Source organism: Drosophila persimilis, unplaced genomic scaffold (genome assembly GCF_003286085.1).
Source record: "Drosophila persimilis strain 14011-0111.01,24,50 unplaced genomic scaffold, DperRS2 tig00000579-arrow-pilon, whole genome shotgun sequence".
In the NCBI taxonomy this organism is placed as follows: Eukaryota; Metazoa; Arthropoda; class Insecta; order Diptera; family Drosophilidae; genus Drosophila; species Drosophila persimilis.
In genome coordinates, this window is record NW_020825322.1 from 2747594 (window position 1) to 2771230 (window position 23637).

The 23637-nt window shown below is 46.4% G+C and overlaps 3 protein-coding genes across 3 annotated transcripts; 2 read left to right on the forward strand and 1 right to left on the reverse strand.

The window, feature by feature from the left end:
- Positions 1 to 5945: 5945 nt before the first annotated feature.
- On the reverse strand, positions 5946 to 7029 carry LOC6598483 (E3 ubiquitin-protein ligase KCMF1). Its single transcript, XM_002023638.2, has 2 exons — positions 7020 to 7029; positions 5946 to 6963 (listed from the first exon to the last, which is right to left on the reverse strand). The coding sequence occupies exon 2, from the start codon at positions 6941 to 6943 to the stop codon at positions 6338 to 6340; it is 606 nt and encodes a 201-aa protein (XP_002023674.1). The 5' UTR covers positions 6944 to 6963; positions 7020 to 7029; the 3' UTR covers positions 5946 to 6337.
- A 9059-nt stretch (positions 7030 to 16088) lies between these two features.
- Positions 16089 to 16969, forward strand: LOC6598481 (cell wall protein DAN4). The gene has a single exon (XM_002023636.2). The coding sequence runs from the start codon at positions 16155 to 16157 to the stop codon at positions 16833 to 16835; it is 681 nt and encodes a 226-aa protein (XP_002023672.1). The 5' UTR covers positions 16089 to 16154; the 3' UTR covers positions 16836 to 16969.
- Positions 16970 to 18333: 1364 nt separating this feature from the next.
- LOC6598480 (UPF0746 protein DDB_G0281095) lies at positions 18334 to 19447 on the forward strand. The gene is made up of 3 exons (XM_026990478.1): positions 18334 to 18415; positions 18510 to 18643; positions 18695 to 19447. Exons 1-3 carry the CDS (start codon positions 18334 to 18336, stop codon positions 19445 to 19447), a joined length of 969 nt encoding a protein of 322 aa, XP_026846279.1.
- The last annotated feature ends 4190 nt before the right edge of the window (positions 19448 to 23637 follow it).

Below are 23637 nucleotides of genomic sequence, written 5' to 3' on the forward strand. Positions count from 1 at the left end.
GCACAGCCTATCGGACAGCAAAATCGGACTATTATACTATATATATCGAAGATAAATCCACAAACAGGTAGTATCCGGGGTGCAACATATCATATGAGGTTTCACGACATTGAGAATATATTTATTTATTTTTTTGGATGGGCTACAGAACTATATTGTCTGCAGAATGACTACGATCGGTTGCTATTTCAAACATGTTTATATATCATTATAGGTATCGATTGATAATCAATCGACATCTCTCGAATCTGGGATCCATTTGTTACTGTCTCATTGGTACCCTAGAAGGGTGTCGCTGGCTTCTATCATGTGAGGCTGAAGCTTTCGATGTTGACTTTTTATTACAATATTTAGTTGGGGTCAGGGGAGGTTGGGCTGGTGGAGTGTCGTCGGGGTTGGAGTCTTGTAGGTGTGGCACATGTGTGTGTTGACCCTGTGCTCGGATGTGCGTGTGTGGGTGTGCGTTGACCCTCATTTGCTGACATTTAGTGGCAGTTTTCAGAAACAGTGTCAACGTTTCTCGTCTATGTGTGTGTGCGTCATGCTAAACATGTCAACCTCTCGGGCCTCACCTCAAAGAAAAGTTTTTTATTATTATTATTAGTATACCCTCACAGAGGGCTTTATGATTTTGACCAGATGTTTGAAAAAAGCCTTCAAATCGTGTCATCATTTCAACAAATGCCAGCAGCTGTCACAGGGCGTTGATCGGTGGAATAAAAACTCGGAGGGAAGTTCTTATTACAAAAAACATTAGACATATCCATTAGCAGTTTTTGCATCGAAACGGTGCGATTCGAAAGGGTAAAAAAAGATACAATTTTTACGTTTAGTTTTTTCCCTTTGGTTTTTTTATTTATTTAATTTTCGCCTTCCCCTTTGGCTGCTGTTTGGCTTCTGTTTGGCTTGGCTTTAATTTTATGATTATTGTTTTCCCCCTCCCCTCTCCCCCCTTTCCGCTCTCCAGCTCTCTCTTGCCGTCCTCTCCTTCCTCCCTGTCGCACACCTTTTTGGCCATGTCTTTGTGGCTGGCTTTTGTTCATTTCTTAAGTGGCGCTTTATAATGTTGACAGTTTTATTGAGGCGCAAAATGTGTTGGTCATTTTTCGCCTTTCTCTTGTTATTGCTTCTTCAATCTGCCCCCAAGGACCCCCCTGCAGAAATTCATTCAGATAGGTATGACAGAGGATTCCGAGGCTCTCGTGTTCTCGGGCTTTCGGGCTCAGGTTGGATAGCTCTTTGGGCGAGGCCCTGTTGAGGTTGAGGTTGAGGTTTCCGTTTGGCTGCGGCGGAATGGTCTTATTTGCTCAAGCCCCAAGTCCCAAACGATCTGGGGTAAGCTATAGCCCCGGCTTATATCCCTTCATTTGGCAAATAACAGATTTCATAGCATACTTTCGAGGCCAAATTGCTTGGCTAACAGGGCTCTTGAATCGTTTGAACCGATTCCGGGGCGAATATCTTCTTGAGGCTGCACTGTAAGCGGCTCCTGGTATTGACCATCTAAGCGTTCTCTGAACGGCTTAAATACGTGCATACAATGGCCCAATGGCGGGCTTATTTCGGTTTATCTTTAATATATATTTTTCGATTTTGTAAGTGGTTCCTCGACCAGAGTTGCAGCAATTTTGAGCTGAAATAAAAATCATCACATACATTTCCGCTTATTAGCTCTCTCTCATTCTTTCGCTCCTTGATTACCTGAGTGGGTGAAGGGAACCAGCAGCCTCTCCTGACTCCGGGTAATGACAAAGTTTCCACATTAGCAAACAGAAACTGTGGCATATATTTTGGAGGCTTCATTATCCACCTCTTCCTTCCACCCACGCTCCGCCTCCCTGCCTCCACCGATTATTACTGTTGTTGTTGTTATCCTTCATCCTTATTTTTTGTATGATTTTACGGCTCATTTGGTTTTATTAAAATTTGCACGTTTTTCACGCTTATCAAACGAGAAGCGCACCGCTCTTACAAGCTTTGATTGTGCCAAAAACCCACAAGACCCCCAAGACCCCAGCACCCCAAGACCCAAGGCTCAGCACAGACCCCTCCTCACACATACACACATACACTCCCTATGTGTGAAGGGGGGAGAGGCAGACAGCATCCCTTATGTGAGCTTTTGCTTTTATGCTAATTTCTAAAACTGAAATGAATAAATGTCTTTCGTTCTGGGGTTTCGGTTGGGGTTCTCTATCTCTCTTTCTCTTTTTCCTTTGCCTTTATTATTGTTATGGAAATTTTTATAGTTTCCCCATCATTTAGTCGGTGGAAGCCACCATCTCCCCTCCACCACGCACACATAAAAGACAGACACGGAACAGACACACACGTACACAAAAGCGAACAATGTCTAAACGCTTTTTCAATTCAAAAGTTGGCAACAATTTTTTCATGTTTGGAACCTTTTCTGTGGCCGAAGTTGAACATTTAATTTTCATTGTGGATGGGTGTTGACGGAGAACGAACGACGAAGGACGGCACCGAGTTGAATATATTATGGGTCTAAAAAATTGAAGGGAGAGAGGAAAAGAGGTGAACCCTTACTTTTTTTCTGTCATTTGTTCTAAGAGAATTGTATGCAATAAATAAAAATTACACGTTCAACAATTTCTATCTCGCCTCTGTGATCTCGCTCTCTCTCTCTCTCTCTCTCTCTTCGAACCCATAGACCATCGCCTGCCCCGTCATTTTCCATGGGAAAAAACCCCTTTGTTGCCCTGTCTTGTAGCCTTCTAATTGGATATGTTCGACGTCGTCTTTGACTTTGGCTTTTGACTTGAGTTTACGGCAAACAACGATGGGAAATTCCTTCGACCGGGATAGGGGGTTAGCCGACCGATGTAGGATTCCCAGATAACGGAGGATACTGGGGGATACCGTAAGAAAAATGTCGCTGCTGGCAACTCTTTCGTTTTTTTTTTGCTGTTTTTGTGATACCATCTCCCTTTCTCCTTTGTTGGGGCAACCCTGATGGGGCAATCAGAACTTATGTTTACCCCAATTAAGGTGAACACGAGACCGTTTTTGCGATCCAATGAGTTAGAAACAAGATAAAGGACCAAAAGCCTGAACAATAAACCCAAAGAGCTCCAGCCGAGCTCTCTGCCCACACTCGATCCCCGGGCACTGTTCCTCTGTCCTCGGCCCTCGGCCCGGGCCAGCTCCTGGCCATATTCCCGCTGAGTCGTTACCCGCCTGCTGTCATGCATGTTTATGTGTCCTCATCCTTATCCCCATACTCTTCCTCGTCCTCGTCCTGGTCGGCGTTGCGTCGCAGCAGGCACAACAATGCCCCAAGAGCAGAAACCCGGGAGAGGGCTAAGGGCTGCAGGAGGGAGTAGGACCAGAAGGACCAGCCCTGAATGCCGAAGCAATGATTAAAAATTGTGCAAGCGTGTGGCGGCCAGCGATGTCGATTGTGGTTCAACTTTCAGCTGGAAACTGTGGCATCTCACGAGGGGAGCGGCGCGGCGCACTGCCTGGATGTGAATGGGAATGGGCACGGGGATGGGCATGGGCATGCGAAGCCAAGAGAGCTTTCATGGTATGGTGACATGGGATGGTAGATGGCATGGCGCGTGGGCCAACATTTTCGATGGCAAAGTCGCAAAATCCAAAAACCAAAGTCGTGCGCTTTTATTGTCATTTGTATGCGTGTGGGCCAGCTAGCCAGCCAGCCAGCCAGCCAGTCAGTCAGCGCCATTGAGTTGCCCCGAAATGGAGCCGAGCCAATTCTGGCGGAGCGGCAGCTGCCAAGCGGCCTAAGCCGGCGGCCACTCGAGATGCGAGCGTGAGGTGAGGCGATCGTGATTGGGCTTACGGGAGGCTATTGCAACTTACAGAAGATGGGGGAATATATTATTCTGAATAAGCCCATGGGAAAACACTTTATCAACGACCAGGAAAAAGTCGATATCGGGCTTGGATTCAAGCGGAAATTAGGCTGTGATCTTAATTGGAAATAACTTGGAAAATTACAGCAACTGAGCTGGACAAAATATTGATATAGATAGTTGTCGTTCAGCTTAAGGATAGAGGGATAGACATAAAAGAGCTGATTTAGAAAAAGATGTAAGGGTCCTAGGCACTCACAATCCTAAAGGCTGGACGATTTGATCCGAATCAATGATCTATAAGCTGCGAAAGTAATTCAACTTTTATCTGAAGTTAGCCCCAAATCTTAGGTCAATATCTTTTGAAGCTAATTTGTATCCATTTGGATCTGCTCGTGACTCACGTGCCTTGTGAGCCGTGTGCATTGGACAGCCTAAAGGCTGAAGGATGAAAGCCATTACCTCTTTCGTTCTGCAGAAAACTTGCAGCGAACATGAGCCGCTCCTGCCTCGAAATACTCATTAGCAATAACGACCCACCACCACATTGGGGCGAGTCAGGATACGGATACCATACCATACCATACCATACCATACCAGCTGTGTCCATGTCGATGTTTGTGTCGATGTCTATCTATTGTCAACCATCAGCCACGCATGCAGCCCACAGATCAAAGCCCCATCGAGTAGAATAGAGATGGGGGGAAGATGCTGAAGCATTTGCCAGGCTCCTGTTTGGTTTTAACCGGACGATGGAGTGGGGGACGATGGTGTCCCCGATTGGGGCTGGGGCTGGGGCTGGGTATGGTACGATGCCTACGACGGCCTATCTGCGTCTTTCCACTATTTACACAGCTCATTTTATCTAGTTCGATTGGCAATTTATCTGAAAATGTTTTGTCTGCCACACGGGGCTTCGCATCGGTGTTTACCTCAGGCTTCCTGAGCAACCTTCCCTCACCCTCAACGCATCTGCTTGTTTGGCCCTATAATTGGACCTTGTTGAGGAGAGATTGACGGAGAAAGTTGTGCCAGACGGTGGGGGTAAATATCGGTTTTTGAATCTTAATTTCTTTGAACGAACGAACGCAAAATCAAAGAGGCTGCCAGCTAAAAGTTAACTAAGCAGAGGCTGCCCCCAGTGGCACCGACTGGCACCCACTGGCACCCACTGGCACCCACTGGCGCCCAGTGGGCTCACCTTTCCCTCTTCCGTCTTCCTCCTACATGAATGTACGGAGAACGAGGGAAACTCGCTACAAATGGAAATTTTGTCAAGCTCGAAATCCTTTTATAATGACAAAAGGTTTCCACCTCTAAGCCGATTACACCAAAAGCAATAGGGCCTACTCCAGCACCAAGGACAGGGCATACTTACAGACACCGGGTCTTACCAGGGGAACGGAACCCAGAGGAAAACGGAAAGTGGAAACTGGAAAGTGGCAGGGGTTAAGAGGAAACTTACCCGGTTGCGGTGCCTACTTACGTAATTAGTTTGAGCGGGCCGCAGGGAAGGTCTGCCTCTGCTCCACTCAGGCAGAAGGAAAAGAAATTCGAAAATGAATCTTTAATTGCAACTGGATATCGGACAGAGTCTTTATCTTGGAAAGTTTTGAAGTTGTGAAGTTTTTGAAGAGCCAAGCCAAGGCACTTTTAGATCGGTTTGCATAGTGATCGGCTATATTCCTTGATGCTTTTCCAGGAAAACACATACCAAGGATAATTGAAACCAGTCGGGACGTTGGTTGTCGTGCCCGTGTGGCTGTTTTATTTGTATGTACATTTTACAATATATTTCAAATTTAATGATAATATTAAATATATGTAAAGGCCGCTACATTCTCTTTTTATTTGTCTCTTTGTTCGCTTTTAGCAAAAGTGCCAGAAATATCTCTATCTTTTGACTTGAAAGATCCTGCCAAATGAAAGATCCTTCAAATGGTTACATTTTCTGGTTTTAGTGTGTTTTTTTCTGTAATTTATTTCTTGTATTTAACAAAATTTATGTCTGTTTGTGTGCGTAGGTGTCGTAGTGCTCCGATACATTGGGTAAAAAAAAAAAAAAAAAAATACATATCTAAAACGAAAGTTTTCGATCATTATTTAGGATTTTTACTACCACTAACGCAAGCCCTCATGGGAAGTACAAAGCATCTGTAGCGTAGTGCAGTAATTTTCATGGGATACAATTGATTACTGAATGTCTGAACATGAATTTTGTAAGTTCTTTTGTGGCAGTGTATCTCCTGGTATGTGTATGTGTATGTGTATGTGTGTAGCAGCAAAAATGTCCAAGAAAATGCATTCAAATAGAACGAAAACTTTCCAGCATAGTTGCGGCGTTCATTTGTATGCATATTTAGTGTTCGTGTATGTGTATTAATGTGTGCGTGGAGACAGTGGATCCGTACAGATATGCATAGTGTGTGTAGGCGGTGTGCGTTGATCTCTGTAGGTGTAGATCCTCCACATCTTTAGCGGAACAGATTTGCTTAGGCAGCTTAGTCCTCCTCGCTGCTAGTATCGGGGGGCAAGCGATTGGATGGCCGAGTGACACGGACGAGCAGATGACGTATTGGCAGTCTGGAGCGCGCAGCCTCTCCTAAAGAGAGACGGGAGAAGCGATCGGCAATGTCGGATGTTCCCGACTCCTCCCCTGCACTGGCAACGGCATCGCGAATGTTCGACGGCTCGCGATGCTGACGGCGAAAGTGCTGCGAAATTTTGAGCAAGCGGTCGGGTGGGGCCATGGGCACGGCCACGCACAGTGGACAGATGGCGTCGCTGCGGTCGTCGTTGTGCTGGGCAACCACATGCTTCACAAGTTCGTGGTACGAATGGCCCATGGTGCCGCAGATGGGGCAAGTGAAGCTATCGGCGTTCAGATAGGGAATTGGCTCCCCGGCAAAGTACAGCTTCTTAGCATCCTCGTCCAGCAGGCACTGCATTGGATGCTCCGACTTGTGCCGCCCACTCACCACCTTGGCGTCATAGCAGCTCTGACACAAATCAAAGTCGGCGCACTGCAGGCACTTGTAGCGGCAGCCAGTTATTCCGTTGCCCCAAAGGTCGCAGCCGTCACAAGTTGCGCTCGGTTGAGGCTCCATTATGATTCCAGTTGCTTAACCTTGTGTAGAGATGATGAGTCGACAAAAAGAATTACAATTTCTCCAAAGGACTTACCTTTTTTCGAGGTTGGATGTTGAAACTTGCAAATTTTACCAGAAAGAAATACGTGGATGACGTTTCCAGGCGTAGATAATTATTGAGAGCAACTCTGCTCCGATACAAAATACATCGAAAAGAGTTGCCAGACTGTTCGAAAGAAGTCGTTAAGCTATAATTTAATTGTAATTCAATTCAAAGCTGATTTTGCAGCTTTATAATAAAAAACATAAATTTCTCGCCTTTGGAAAAGATTATTTTTACCGACAGGTTTCAAAATGCTTGTTCTTGATAATTTTTAACGATTTCTCTGATTAATTTGATAATATTTCCCTGCTGCTGATTGAAGTTGATTGAAACTGAGTTAAAACTTTATATTTCCCAGACGAAAGGCTGAAGTCACAAAGTTTTGAAGGCCGATCGATGGCTGCATACATTATCTTTCATACATTCCTTAAACAAATTTTAGAGCCCCAGTCTATCTCAGTACGTGACGCGTCTTCAGGGTTCAGACTCCAATTTGCCGAATTGTTTCATGCTATCTCTGTCCTTCAAATAAATCAGATCGCTAGGTCTAATGTCATACTAATCCCTTTTTTTCAGTTATGGTTTTTACCCCAAAAATGGCTCAAAACAAAAGCCAAAGTCTGGTGCTCGGTCTTCCTTTTTAACCCACTCATTTTCGTTTCGTTTGTTCGCGCTTTGTACATAAATTTCATGCAAATTGACTAATTAATTTCTGCGCAATGGATTCTTATCGTGCTATGCACTAGCCCATATAATATTTGCATAATGCATGTGTATTGGCTCAGTCTCAGTTCAACGGAGTTCAGTTCAGTTCGGAGCCCCAGACCCGGACCCGGACCCGGACCCGGACCCGGACCGACCCACGCACTCGCCGTGGCCCATGTCCCGGCTGAAGCTCCTACTATTCCAGAGCTTCGGCTACGGTTTCAGTTCCTCTTTCAACAGAGGAAAAAAAAAACAAAAATTTTAATGACGGATATTAAGCATAACCACACAACTAAACGAAGAGTGGGCCAGGGTATGGGTAGGAAACGGTTGGAGGGGGTACGACAGGGACTGCGGCTGCGGCTGGGGCTGGGAAAATTTATAATGCTTCCGTGTTTTCCCGCAGGACAGAAGGAGGGCGAGCGGCAGGCAGACTGACTCGGAACAGGACCTTTAAGCCTGCCAAATATGCTGATTGCAGCAATAATGATGATTATGTTTGCCTGGCCTGCATGCGCGACGCAAATTTGTTGGCCAAAGCGGAAGGAAGTCGAAAGCATTGACAATGCCAGCGACACGAAACAAACCCAGAGGCTAACACACACACACACACACACACAAAGGGGGGAAGGACAGGGTTAGATACACATATACTCGTAGTGCAAGAGTGGTAAGGGGGTGAACAAGTGCAGCCACAATGCCAACGACAATGACGAGCTGCAAAAGCATTTAACGACTTGAAAATGCGACTCCCGAACGTAGCGAACGTCCAACTTGACTGACATACTGACTAACTGACAGACCGACTGACTGACATTCAACAAATGCGAAAAAGAAACATTGAAAAGGGGTGGCACGGGTATAGAGGGGGTAAGCGGCAGCTTATGGAAATATCACAAGGAAACAAACGGCCCCAAGTCGAAGTGAAAAATACACTCATTACCCCCAAGGAGAGACACTCGAATCACAATTGGTTTTTTTCCAGAACTTCCAGAAACATAGATATTCCAAAATAAGTAATTAATTTCTGGGTTGAACACTGAGTTCTCCTTTTATAGAAAATTTCACAAGACAAAACACACAAAAGTTTTATCCAAATTGATTCCTACGAATTTTAACAGATTTTAATGTTTTCTGCAACTTGGTATGGAATAAATCCCCAAGTGTAAGCTAGAAAGGATTTGAATTCTGATTAAACCATTCTGGATGGTAGCTTTTCAATGACAGACAGAATGCAATCAGACAGAGTCTGTCTACCGGGGGGCAACAGATGATTAAAATCAATTGGCTTTCCGGCTTCAAATATTTCGAACATCACCAAAGAAGAACGTGGCCCTTTGATAGGGTAAATACGAGCGTGTATATTGTGCAACAAAATGATTGCATTGCGTGCAGAAAGTTTTGTTGGGGCCCTGCGTACACCCCCCAAACGCAGTTCCGTGCCCCCGATCATGCCCACCATCATTGGCTGCCTGCCTACTCCGGCATTCCGGATGAGTCCTCACTGTGGCCATATTAGCAAAGTGAATTGGTTTTTATTTGTAGCGGAAATGTGGAAAATTATTTTTCAGTTGTTGGTCGGTGATTTGCATAAGTCGCAGGTGACAGTCATCGTTGCTCGTTCCCCGGCAAGTACTGCCCAACCCGGCTCACCCTTTCCCGACCCATATCCGAAGACCTTACGAGGAGCTCTTCTTAGAGCCCGCTCTGGGAGTGGCCCGACAGTGCAAGAGCAGCTGTGGTTAGGCCCGTTTTTCCCTTACTCGTACCATGCATGCTCAAAGCGGCTTAAGTAAGAAGCAGCAATAGGACGATGACCAAGAGCAGGACAAGGACAAGGAACAGGAACAGAACCAGGAAAAGGACCAACAGAACTCATCTTCAACTCCATGTCGCTCTGCATCGTCCATCCTCTGGGACAGACTAACGGCGATAAGAATACTCTGACAGATTTTGAGGTTCTCGGGCATGGATCTGGACACAAGCACCCCCTCTACACTCCTTCTACTGTAAAGAAAAGACACTTGAGCCGCAACTTGGATTGGGCTTGGCTTTGGGCGCTGAGTGCCGCTTTGTTACGGATTTGTTTTGTATGGATGTGGTGTGGTTGTGGATGCATTGGAGAAAGGGAACCTTCTTTGGGGACGCACGACGAAGGCGATCATTGGCTTGTGGGAAAAACCAACTAAAAGTCTCCCATCAGAAGCCTGTACTACGACTATTGCTGCTAGCTTTGGCATTGTTTACAATAGAGCTGATCTTCAAGGCCTGCGGCTTCCTCTCAAAGAAAATTCAACGACAGAAAGCTGCAATATTTGGCCGACTTGACAGTTGGGCTTTTGGCCTCGTGAGCACTTTTAGCTGTTGATTTATTTATATGGGGCTGGGCCAATCGTCTTTGCACAGTTGGTATTTAATTCAATTTATTTTTCATTTGGAGCTGTAGCCGGACTTGAGAATCTCGACTTCGGTCGGGGTCCCTGGAGACGGCTGTGATGCTGTGATGGCTGTGGAATGGATGGATAAAATGTTGCATATACTGCATACACGGACTCGCTCTCGTGCTGTGTCCTCCATTCGGCTGTGTCCTCTTTCTGTTTCCGTTTGGCCGTTGGTCTGGGGGAAAGTTTTTATGCATGTGGCCATTAACTGGTGGCTTTGCCGCATACTCCCCTGATCTCCGGCCTCCTCCGCCTTTGAGGCAGCTGCCGCGACAAGTCAGGCTCCAGCCTCCGGCCTCCAGTCTCCCAAAATGTCGAACGGTGTGGTGGTGCAGCTGGAGGTGGAGGCAGAGGAACACTGCAACATTTGCTGGCTTGACTTGCACTTACCCGTGGGAAATCAGTTTAATGGAAATTATAGCATTCGATTACTTTTCGAACTAAACTCAAAGCAAGCTTTCTCCCCACCCCTTTAGCTCGTTTAAGTGGCTCAGATTGCAGCTCATCAGGCCGTCCATCCGAATGCCTCCGGATTTTGTCGAAAAAACGTGTTTCAGGCAGTTGATGCAGGCAGGGCCTAGAACCATGACCAGACCCAGAACCAGAAGGCCACAAAGAGGCGCTGGCATGGAAAATGGATCTTCTGGAGCAGTCAGGTGAGGCCTTTCCTCTTGCCATTTGCCATTTAAGTGACAAACCAATGGACAGTACAAATGTCGGAATGCACACGGCAATACGCAGGGGGAAAAGTGTATTGTGGACTGAGAGAAAGGTGAATTCTTTGCAAAATTACATTATCTAATCACATTCTTTTTGTTTTTTTTTTAGGCACATTTTCCTGTCTGCCTGCGGTGCTGATTAAAATGGACAAATGCAGAGAGGCTCGTCACGAAAAACCGAAACAGAAAACGATTTTACCAATGCAACGCTTCGCTAAGGTTAGGAAAAAATTTGGAAAAATGTTCCATTAGGGGAAATTCGCTCGGAAATCGTCAGTGGGAATGGAGTATTTGTGAGTATTGTGGAGTATTGTGATCGGATTTTGTGTGTTCTCGGACTGAGGCTATGTCGAAAAAAATCAGTTATAGGATTTCTCGGCGTTCACTTGCCCATATGCGGCCCCACTGCCATATGGGCATCTGAAAATCAAGCGAAAGCATTTCCTGGAATGTTAACAACAACAAAAGATGATATACTCGAAGTTTTAGCGAAAATTTTTCTGTTGTTGTGGTCTTCATTCTTTTGGCTACGTGATGCGGCCTCTCGATGGAGCGGCGTCGGTCCCTCTCGTGCCACAGGCAGTGCGTACATGAGTCTGTCTCTGGCTCCATCGCTTCCTCCTTCTCTGTGTGAAGGTCACGTGGCACAGCACTGACAAGGCAGGTCAGGCCTGCCTCTTGGTCCCCGGTACCCGGTCCCCAGGCCCCCAGGCCCCCAGGCGCAAGTACCCCGTCCCGATCCACATGCGCCACACGCTCCACATGGTCCTTTTTCGGCTGCTGTCGAATGTCGACATTGAGTTTAATGAAGTGCAACGAGAATTGGAAGCAATTGAAATGCATTTGCCATGTTGGATGCTTTTGGACAGGGGGAGAGGCAGGTGAGAGTGGGGGCTTGGGTGCACTTGTACTGCTGCTGCTGTACTGCTGTTGTTGCATCATCAAGTGCCGTTAAACATGCCACACGCATCAAAGTGAAAATGCCGCAAAAACCCCCAAAAAAAGGTGGAATGAAAGAAAAACAACTAAAGTTAGAGCCAGGTCTTTATGCCTCCTTCGCTCCCTCTGGGTCGTGCTCTTTCCGGCACACAACGCCGCACAAAGACCCGAGGCCTGAGCAAAACTGTTCCCACTCTGACAAGCTGCTGTTAGGCCTCTGTTAACGGCTCTGCCGCTGTCCGGGACGACGTCGCTGCCCGCTCCCAGCGCCTGCGCCTGTTATCCGAGGCACTTCGGCTGTGGTTCGTCTCCGTTCGGCTCCCTCAGCCTCGTCACCGTCTAAAATTTGGATCGTCTTCGGCTCGCTTTTTAGGCCATGGCCCAACTGTCCTTCGGTTTTAGTTCATATGGCGGCCATTCAGCGGCCTGCACTGCCCAGGAGCGGTTCTGTGCGACGTGGCGTATGCGCGATGTTTGCCCGGCCTGACAGCGCACTCAAGTTTTACGAGTACTTTGGTGAACTACTGGTGCTCCGCTCCGCTCCGCTCCTCTCATTCTCACTTGAAGAGCCCTGAAATATTATCTTTATGAAAATGCACTTGTCAGCGAAAATTTTCCGCAAGTCAAGGTACGCCGAGGGGGATGGGAGGGATTGGGGGTGAGAATAGATCTGAGGAATAAGATGGAAATGCACTTGAAGAAGTCGACTTGACTGGGCGGCTGCGAGTCGGATTCGGTTCTTTTGGGCCGTGTCAACTTTCTTTTGCCCATCATCGCCGTAGGAAAGTTCTTCTGCGCGCTCATTACTGAAACGCTTATGATGATGCTTTTTGCCCGAGCGGGCTGTGAGCGGGGTGCATCTGTGAGCCTGATCTGTGTATCTGAATTTGAGCGAAATAGAGCAACGGGAAGAGGTTCTCGCCGGGGCTCGGAAAGAGGTTTGACATGCAACTGCAGTTTTGGCCATTGTAAACATTCAACAAGGAGCAGCACCGAAGTTATCCCCAATTTAAATGACGGACATTTAACAGGAACGAGGCTTCTGCAAGTGGGGATTATGCAACTAAAAGGGCAGAATATTCCAGCAGCCAAGAATGAAATGCTTCTAGCATTGAAGAGCCATTACTAAAATCCTCGAATGAATAGAAATTCGTTTCATATAGCTACAGCTGAAGTGATTTCTAAGCATTTAATGGGAGAGTCATTGAGAACTGAAGAACATAAATATAAGCCCAGTTTTCAATATACAAATTTAAGGATGTTGCTAATTTAAAGCATTTACAAAGCAATTCTCTATGGTATAGTACATACTTATATATATAAAAGATTCAGTAATTCAGCGCATACCTACATAAATATCTGAACTTTTCAAATTTTGTATGGAAAATAATAATAAAATGAACTATAAAAAAGTACTCACCGCATGTCGGTCTAATATAATCATTTAATTAACAATTATACATAATTATTATAATTAATAGCTAGGGCGCAAGCCCCCGCTTCACCCGCACACCCGCTTCGTTCGAGCGCCCCCAGAAAATAATTTATAATTATTTATTAAGTATTATTAAGTAACTGTCTTGGAATTTTGCATATATTTATGAATATTCGAAAAAAAGAGCTGCAGTCGGTGAGGAGAGCTTGGATCCAGTTGTAACAAAAGTTGTATGTTGTAAATTAATTCAGAGCTTCCCTGGGCAGATGGTCCAGCGTCGTTTAGTTCTGGCTTGGGCTTTGTCCCGCACTGTCATCCCTTTTTATTCCCAGATCCAGCGAAGGATTTGGTGGATCCTCCGGCATTGGTCCTGCGGGGGCAGCACAAGGTGCTGCTGCATTTTTCAGGTTCCCCGGGCTCTCTCCGCGTCCTGCAGGTCGCATACAGAGCAGTTTTAGCGGCTTTGGTTCAGGCATCACAGAGGCAAGAGGAGCCGCCTCCTGAGTAAATGCTAGCATTTGCTGCTCCAAGGTCATCATTGACTTCTCCCGGGGTGGCGGAGGCAGCGGCAGCGACAAGATTGACGCCTTCAGCTGCATTACCATCTCGGTCAGATCGTGACAAGCCATTTTCCCCCCTCCCGAAGATTCCGTGGACATCGGTGCAACGTCATGGCTCTGCTTATTGGACATAATTCAATTTTGACTGCTTCGAATTTCGATACAAAAGTAAAAAAAAAAAGTAAAAATAAAAAATTCTAAATTTGTAATTTAGTTTCCGAATCGACTCCGCCCCAACGACTGACTGGAGAGAATTTGTGTCTGGATAAGGGCAAGAAAACAAAGTAAGCGCCAACTAGATTGGGCAACATTTCTTTTCGTAGAGAAACATTTGAATTCCAATTCATAGCACAACTCGGAACTTTCCCCGACGAACAACTGCAGTCTGGGAGCCCAGGACAAGCGGAACAGTAGCCTAGACTCGTACGTACGGCATGGCATGGCTTCCTGGAAAGAGAATGCAAATAAAAATAAATTATAATTATAATAAGTAATAAATAAGAGTAAATATCGCGAGTGGCGGGGTGGCGGAGTGGCAGGGACGGACTCGCTGAAGCGGTTTCACACGCAATTAACATATTCTCTCTACTCCGCTGAAATGCTGAAAACGTTTCCATATGGATTACGTGGTGCTGCCTGATCCCACCCACTGGAGCCACGTTTTCTCCTGCTCTCAGCTGCGTCGCAGTGCGCGCGGGGATTTAATTTTTCGTTCTTTGTCTTTTTGCGCTTTTTAATTACTTGTTTTTTTTTTGTGGCACGTTTTTTATTCAATTACTTGTACAAATTGCAAACAGACAACAAATGTGCAGCGCACAAAAAAAGAGCAAGTAATCGTGGGAGCTGGTTGTGTGTGGGCAAGGGTAGGGTAAGGGGAAGGGGAAGGGGAAGGCAAAGGGACAGGGGTCATGATATCCATGGACCCATCTGTGCAAACTCTGAATAAATGTGGCAGTTTGTATGATATTCCAGTCACATCCTGCCCCCCGCCGCATATGCCGATTCCAGTATCCAGCCCAGTCGCGAATCGTCACTTTTCAGTCGAATTAAACAATTAACAAGTGTAATTGATAAACAATTAGTGGCATTATGAGCGAGCCGCAAAAACGCATGCTACAAAAAAAAACAAAAACAAAAAACAATAATAATAAAAAAGAAGACCCATCCAATATGTACGTATTTTCCTATAAAACAAAAGAAACCTGAAGCCGAAGAAAAAAAGACTCAAGGCCGCAGATGGCAATACCCAACAAATTTCAATTCATATTTGATCGTATTTAATTCTATTTTATATTCTATTATTATATTACCATTTTGTAATAAAATTAATCAGTCCAGATTAATAGATTGTTTAGTGTAATATTCAAATAATTTTTTAACTAGGGCCTTAAATATACCTACATCTTATAGCCCCAGGGATTGTATGTGAAATAGAAAAAAAACATTTTTGATTTCATTATTGAAGTTCACAATATTTATCTTCGATTTAAAAGTAATATGTACATGAGACTATTGCAGAGGCAACTACGAAAACTATCGACGTTCAGCCTACAAATGACTCAGAAAGATGTATTGTCATCGTGTAAGGGTATAGTTATGCAAAATATACATAAATAGCTCGAGTATGTAAATATTAAGCATGTAGGAAAGCAGTGTACATATGTACATACATATATACACGAGTATATGGCTGATAAGCAGCGCTGGCGAGAGGAATAAGAAGGCGAGAACGATTTATTTATGGCAGCAGACAATTCTCAGAAGCGTTAATGACCAACGCAAGCTGAAAACAGAAAAGCGGCAAAACAGTGGCGGCAAAAAAAAATCTGATATATTGACATTATTTTTGGACACTGTACATATGTACTCACACATATGTTTATAAACACAATGTATACCATCCGATGTGTGTTGAGGGGTGGGGTGAGGCATAGACAGCTCTGCCAACATTTTGCCAGCTGCCACAGCTTATGGCCAACTCCTATGGACTTGGCTAATTCGTCTGTAGGGTGCTGATAGCAAAGAAAAAATCCCCGAAGTATAAAAAAATTGTTTATAAAATTTCAATGTATAATGACAATTTATAGACGCTTTTCTAATCGTATCCCAAAAACCAGTCGGACGGCGCGGCGCGTACGGCTCTCGGCATCTGATGCTCTCTGCTCGAAGGCAAGGCTCCATGGCATCTGATGGCGTGGCAGGGTGGAGGGAGACCCGCTAAGTGCCGCATATATAAGCAAATGCCTAGACTTGATCTCTATTTAGTTGTGGTCGACTACTGTGCGCTACTTGGACCGAGGGAAATACGAGTTTTTACTTGCTAGAAAATGCGTGCGGCTACGTTGATAATATTTGGCCTGCTGATGGTCGGCTGCTGTCTGGCCCGTCCCCAGGACAGCTCCCCGGCGACGACGACGACGACGACGACGACAAGCACCACAACCACTCCCAAGCCCGTGGAGGATAAGGCGAGTTCCACGACAACGACCAGCAGCACAACCACAACGACAACGACGACAACTCCGAAACCAGAGCCCAAAACTGCATCTCCCAGTACGACAACCACCAGCACTACTCCGAGCACAACCACCAGCAATACAACACCCAGTCCCAGCACAACTACCTCTAGTACTACTCCCAGTACCACCAGCACCACTACAATTACTACAACCACCCCCAAGCCCAAGGACGCTGGCGATGAGGAGGCCGAGAAGCTGCTGCAGCAGTGCGCCGAGCTGAGCAGACGCAAGAAGCGCGGCGGATCCTCCTCCGAGGAGGACAGCGGCGAGGGAAAGTCCTCCAAGTCGGGCAGGAAGGAGCGCAAGCAGCTGAAGAAGATGTGCAAGGAGCTCAAGAGGCAGCAGGAGCGCAAGCAGGAGAAGACCCAGAAGGGATCCCTCTCAGAGCTGGCCCAGGCATTGCGCACCTATGCTCAGCGCCACGGCCAGGAAGACCGCCACGAGCACCGCCAGGACCAGCGCCATCACCACGGCCATCGCAGGCACTAAAAAGATTAAAAACTCCTGATGGATCATCTCCATTTCAACACCTAAAGGCAGTTATTTTTTTTATATATGTATGTGTGTATATATTTTTTTAATTTGTGAAAGTTTTTGATTGGAAATAAACGTGAAAAAATGCATGCCATTTCTGTTTGTGGGAGAAAGTGCAGATATCTCAGGATGGCGGTATTTGTTCTTTCGATCAACAATTGGTATCATTTTTTTTCCCCTTCACTGATTATACATATGTTAATAAGAACAGTACAAAAGTACAAAAAGTTTTCCTAGCTTCCGGAGAAAATCTTCCACTGGATGGCAAATCAGAGCAATGAGATGATATGGGATATTTTTCATACATACATTTCGAGCAAACGAGACAATAATAAGGTTGTATGTGGGCCTGAAAAGTAGATAGATAGATCGCTTCCTCATACAGCGAATTGCAATACATTCCCATAATTTTGTACCTTGCACTCCTTCATTATTATTTTTTCAACAACTTTGTTGTGTGTTTTTTAACTACGATATTAAAAAAACGAATAAAACGTTAGCGCTTTTTGATATTCTCAACCCCCGTCTTTGATTTATTATTTTTCTATAAATACTTCCGCTGTTCGTACGTATATCAAAAACAACAACAATATCAAACAAAATCCAAGATCCAAACCCGTTTTTGGGCACGCAACAATTTTTTTGTATTTGTATATGTAATAAAAATATTATAATAAATAGAATAAGCCATAATGACTGTGGAAAGAAGCTAATAACTTTCAAATGTGTTTACAATACAGAATATATGTTTATTATTTTATTTGGAAATCATTGGAGCTACTCTTACACACATTGTAAATTCCTCGACCTTCTTCGAGTGGTAGTGGGTATTGGTTGGCGAGTTTAGTTTTTTCTTTGGGCTACGACTGGCCTAAGGTCAAATTTGAAAATGCCCACTGGGTGCCAAGAACAGCTATCGATTGAAAGCAATTTGCATAATCAACATGTGAGAAAATGAAGCGAAAAGAGAATTTAGACAGCGGCAAAAATCGTGTGCGTATACGTATACGTATACGTATACTCGTATCGAAGAAATATGAATGTTAATGAGCTGTCCAGTTGTCCAGTTGTCCATATGTCCAGAGTTCGTCGCTGAGCCGTTGAACTCTGCCTGGCATGGGGGTAGAACGAGCGGGAGATGGCGGTGGAAACGGGCGATGGGGAGGTGGAGGATGGAGGATGGACGCTACTCTATTGGTAAATGGGTCGCCCCTTGGCCGTTTCTTTTTGTTTTTTCTTGCTGTTTCGACACGCTCTGAGCCCCGATAGTTAATTATGCTAGATCTCTGGGCTGGCAAAAAGAAAAATTAAAAAGAACAACCATCTAAATTGGCTGGAGAAATGCCGTTAGGGAATGATTTATGCGCAAGTTGGCCAAGAAGTTGATATAAGTTTCAGTTGGGGAACGGAACGCGACTCAGTTGAGATAGTTGAGGCAAACGAAGACGTTGATATGCTATGCAATAAGGGATTCTGGACGATCCTGGTCCTGGTCTGGGCCATCGCCCTTTCCAGCGACCTCTCGCTGGTGAGCGGTAAATTTTTTTTTAATCCTTGCCCCCGCATTTTATCAGAAATGAACGTGACTATTATTTTTTGTTTTGTATTGTTTTTGTTTCCACCACAAAGGCCAAACGGTGGCGCCCCGAACGAGCTCCACGGTGAAGCCCACCAGTGCCCCCAAGCTGGATGTGAGGCCCACCAAGCCCATGATGATTGTGAATGCCCCGCCCAACAAGCAGAAGCATCTCGTTCCCGTTCCGGTTCCGGTTCCGGTCCCGGTCCAGGTGGAGATGCCGGCCGAGCCGATGCAGCTGAAGTCGGGAATGCAGGTGAAGGACACCAAGCCGCTGCAGGTGACTGGATTCATCACGAAGTCTGGGAACATCTACGAGATCGAGGACAAGCGCGGCATGGGGTCCATCGAGGGGCGTCAGGCGGATGATGGCCAGGACCAGATCGTGTGTAACTACGGCAATGTGGTCATCTACAGTGATGTGCCCTGTGACCAGGTGACCAATGTCCGGGTTGGCGAGATCAAGCCCATCAAGGCAGGCGGCAGCGGAGGCGGTGGCGAGCAGCCCGCGGAGGTCAGCACCGAGAAGCCTCAATCGCAGTCGCAAGAGGAGGAGCAGGCCCCCGAAAAGCAGGAGCAGGAGCAGGAGGATGGGGAGAAGGAGCAGGAACAGGAGAGCAACCATCCGCGCGGTCAGCAGAATCAGGGGCCGAATCGTCGTCGTCGCCGTCGTCCCCAGCAGCAGCAGAAGCGCCGCCGCGGCCAAAGCGGCAACGTGGTGCGCCGCCGCCGCATACGCAACGGCAATGGCAATCAGAACACGCGTCGTGGCGTTCAGCAACAGCGACGTCGCCCCAACCAGCGCCGTGGCAGCGGCAACAGCAACGGCAACAGACAGAAGCAGCAGCAGCAGAAGCGCCGCCGTCAGCAGCAGCGTCGTCGTCAGCAGCAGCAGAGGCAGAAGCAGCAGCGTCGACGTCGCCAGCAGCCCAAAAGGCAGCGTCAGCAGCAGCAGCGTCTTCGCGTTCGCGAGGACAACAACGAGGTCTAGGGGGGCAAGGAGAAGTGGTATTCCCCACTAAACGCACTCCATCCAGACCCAGATCTTACCAGTGACACAGTAGTCGAATAAAGAGCAAGCGAGCAAATAAACAGAACGAAACCAAGCCAAGTCGACGACTTCCATCTATGGGCAGTGTCCGGGTCCGGGTTGGGGTCCAGTCAGAGGTCTGCCAGTCGGGGGGGTTGCATGGAAAAATTGAAAATTCACTTTATGTCGGTCGTTTTGGTCCTGGGGAATCAACACGGAACAGTAATTAAAACAAGTGCAGTTCACGGAGGACAGGCAGGGCCGGCCAGGCCAGGGCAGGGCTCGAGCAAAATACTCGAAGGTAGTGCTTACGCGACTCTTGAATGCCCTAAAGAAAACGAATACTTTATGAACACACTTATAGCTCGGGAAGAAAGGAACTTCCATTCAACATTTTCATTGCAATCTTATAGAGAAGATTACAAATGTTTGAGTTTGAATGTGGGGAGATAGATGGGTTATAGATTAAACGCCAGTAGTTTCTGTATGAGCAGCTTTAATATGCCTTGAAAGAATTTATTCAGTTTGCAGTCTATGCTTCAGTTTGGCCTCTATTATACGAGCATAAATGGTCCACATCTATACTTAAAATCCAAAGATTTCCATTCAGGTTACTTCGTATAGAACTGTAAGGTTCTGTTTTCCAGCAACTTTTGATCCCCCTTCCGCTACATCCAGTCCATCTATTGTGCATTTTTTAATCACTCCAAAGCCTCCGCTGCTCCATTCTTATCTTGCAAAAAGGAGCAAAGTTCAAAGGGAATGCAATTTCTATGATTTTGGTCTGTTGCCGTGGCCAGCCTGTCACTTTAATTGTAACTAGATTTTCGACTCGTCTGTGCACACACACACACACACACATATATACTTTTTTGGGAGCCTGGACTGGGCAAGATGCTGTTGAGGAGGTCGCTTGGGGGTGCGATGTCAACGTCAGCATCAGTTACAAGAAGAAATTTGCGCGCTTGGGCCCAGCGCACTTAACACATAAAACAAACAACAACAGCAGCAGTAGAGCAGACCAGACCCGAGCAGGACAGGGGCATGGGCAGGGGCAGGGGGCTGGGGTGGGACAGAGTTGGGGCCAGCAGGGGCCGAAGGGGTTTGGGGACGGGGCAGATGGGGCAAAAGCTTGAGGCGGAATAGGAATAGGGTGCCTGCGAGCCAAGCGCGCGCCAAGAAAGTCATTCAAAAGTCAACCAACTTTCTTTTGAAACACGTTAAAGAGCTGGAAGCAACAACAAAAAAAAACGTATACGTATAGATGTACAGGGATGTTGGTGGGAAGAGGAAGGGGAAGTGGAAGGGGAAGGGCAGCGACAGGAGTAGGAGGGGCATAGCTGGGGTACAGTGGGCTAAGGGTTGAAAGCGGGGCACAGTGCATAAGGGACCACGGAGGACTGTGACATCGCCCCCAACCAAAGACGCTGCTGATTTTCCTTTGTTGTTTGCATGCACACAACGAGCAGCAAGCGGATGGCTGCACTTTCTCCCCCTATCCGCCGCAGTGGGAGTGGCCATGGATGGTGGGTAGTGGGTGGTAGGGGGTGACCCCAACCAGTGGGCTTCTACTCTCCAAGGAGCCATCAAAATGTGACGTCGTCGTCGTTGTTGGGTATCGTTGTCATGCGTTGAGCCTGCAAGTTTATCACCTCATTGTTCTTGCACGCCAAGATTCTCCCTGTCGTCGCTGTAGCTACGGCCCCATACCCCATACCCCATACCCCACATCCCAGATCCCACATCCTGTTCCCAGTCCAGCTCCTGCTCCTGCTCCTGCTCCTACTGCAGCTCTTCGTCTTCATCCTTCTTCTGCTACTGCTATTCAACCTTCTTCCACTTTTGCTGTTGCTGTTTTGTGGTTTTATCGCTGACTGTGCCCATGCTGAGAGAGGGAACCGCAGCTGCAACTGCAGCATTAACTGCAACAACATCAGCAATAGGATTTCGAACCGGAGCAGTATTCACCACCGCAGGATGCCACGGGACCCTTCGGAGCCACTCTCTTACAGGGAGCAGTCAGGGCAGAGGAAATGCTTGCGGTGGCCCAGGACAATGGCCAACTCATAAACTGTTCCCGCTGAATCAACTGGAACGAGAGCTGCGGAGCAGACTGTACTAGTGGAACCTGGTTAACAGCGAAACAATTTTCGGTCAATTAGCATTGATTAACACTAAGTGGAAGTGCAGACCCCTTTTTTGAAAGCTGTGCTGAAAAATCGATCAATGTGTCCAATCAGAGTTTAAATAAGTACCTTTTATCGTCGCTGTCCTATTCACTGTTCCTAGTTTGTACAGAAGGGTATCAATAATAGTTTGCAAAAGGGCTGGTAGTTTTGGACTTGGTGGAAAAGAAAGACCAAATGAGCTTACCGAATGACAGACTATCTATTATATTTATGTTAATATTTTGATGTCGCACTTGCCAAGAGAAAAAACAAAACGGTGATGAGAGAAAAACAAAGAAAGTATGACAAATATTCTAGCTCTCTTTCACTCTCTCTTACCACCAGCAAATTAGCATCCTGATGTTACATCACGCTCACTCCGCTGGGAGCGCTCACTGATCGGGGAAGTGTGTGACGGAGAGGGAGAGAATAGCACTCCTCGTGCAAGGCTATTCCCCTGGTTGTTTCATAAGAAAGCCTAATCAAAATTTTCTCCAATTTGTAAGTCATCTCTTCTAAAACTGCATAAAAAGAGTTCGATAAAATTCAATAGTTGGCTCAGAAATGTGGTGAACGGCTTAAATCAGTCCCAGTGACCACCCAGCTCCTGGTCGATGTGCAACATAAATATTTAATATAAATCTGAGGTATATATATAAATATAGTATGACTGGTAAGCATATTTCTAAGGATTCCAACCTACACATGTGTGTGGAAGACATGCATAGAATGTATAAAGGAGTTCCAGCAATGCCTTGCCAAACACTTCGGGCATTAATAAATTGACAGCACTTACGAGCAATCTCTCTGACATTCTCCAGGGCTTCCATCTGCATGTTTGAGTGCATTTCTTTTACCTAACATTCATGTAGCTGACATTTCTCATTAGCCAATGCAGCTTCTTGCCCCTTCTTGGGGTCTGTCTCGACATTTTGGGGAAGCCAAATGGGAGTGGGAATGAGAATGGGAGTGGGAGTGGCAGTGGCAGTGGTAGTGGTAGTGGTAGTGATAGTGTTAGTGGGATTTGGGGAAACTCGAGCACTTCCCGTTGACCCTCATCTACTTTCGAGGGAGGCTATGGCAAAGTGAGTTGCAACTAATTTCAGTTTAATTTGTGTCAGTCTCCCGCTTCCTTGCTGCTGCTTCCTTGCTGCTTCTTCTTGGTTCTTTTCACACTTTCCCCGTTACTTATTATCCTTGAGCGACGTGTAAATGCTGCTAATGACGACGTCAAAAGAAGCCGCCATAAGCAGGAGATACAAAAGACTTCCTTGAGACCCGCTCCCACATTTTCATTCCCATCCATTTTCGGCGAGAAGAAGCCGGACGAAGAGAAGGAGGAGGAGCAGGAGGAGGAGCATCTTTAACGAGTTCCGTGTTTAATTTGGCGGATTTATTATTTTAATTTGCGCACATTTCACGTTTCGTTTCATTCCGTTTCGTATCTTTTCTGACGAAGAGCCGGATGAATTTCGATTTCGATTCCATAATTAGAGGGGCCTACGGACCAAGCGACCTTCGACCTTGGCGCACATTTTAAATTTGCAAGTTGCCAATGGCAACCCAGCTCCTCTCCTCTGGCTCGAGACCCCTGGCATTAATGACATTAATGCGCTTATTTTCATGTTAATTACCAGCAGACACAGACCAGGACCAGGACCAGGACCAGGACCCGACTTATCAAAGTATATGTATCCCTATATAGATATATATATTTTTTTGAGGCACCCCCCGTTGAGCCGCCAGCGGGTTTTTGGCTCAGGCTCAGGCCTGACCCGAGACCTGGCACTTGGTAAGATTTTTGCGTGGTGATTTAAATAATTGACAGATTTTTGCGTCGAGCGCCGTTGGGTGTCTTTGTGTACATAGCAGCATCCCCGCAGCATCCCCGCAGCATCCCCGCAGCATCCCCGCAGCATCCCCGCAGCATCTGCAGGAGGTCAATTGAATGATACTCCTCTGTGCCAGATGTGCTTCTGCCCT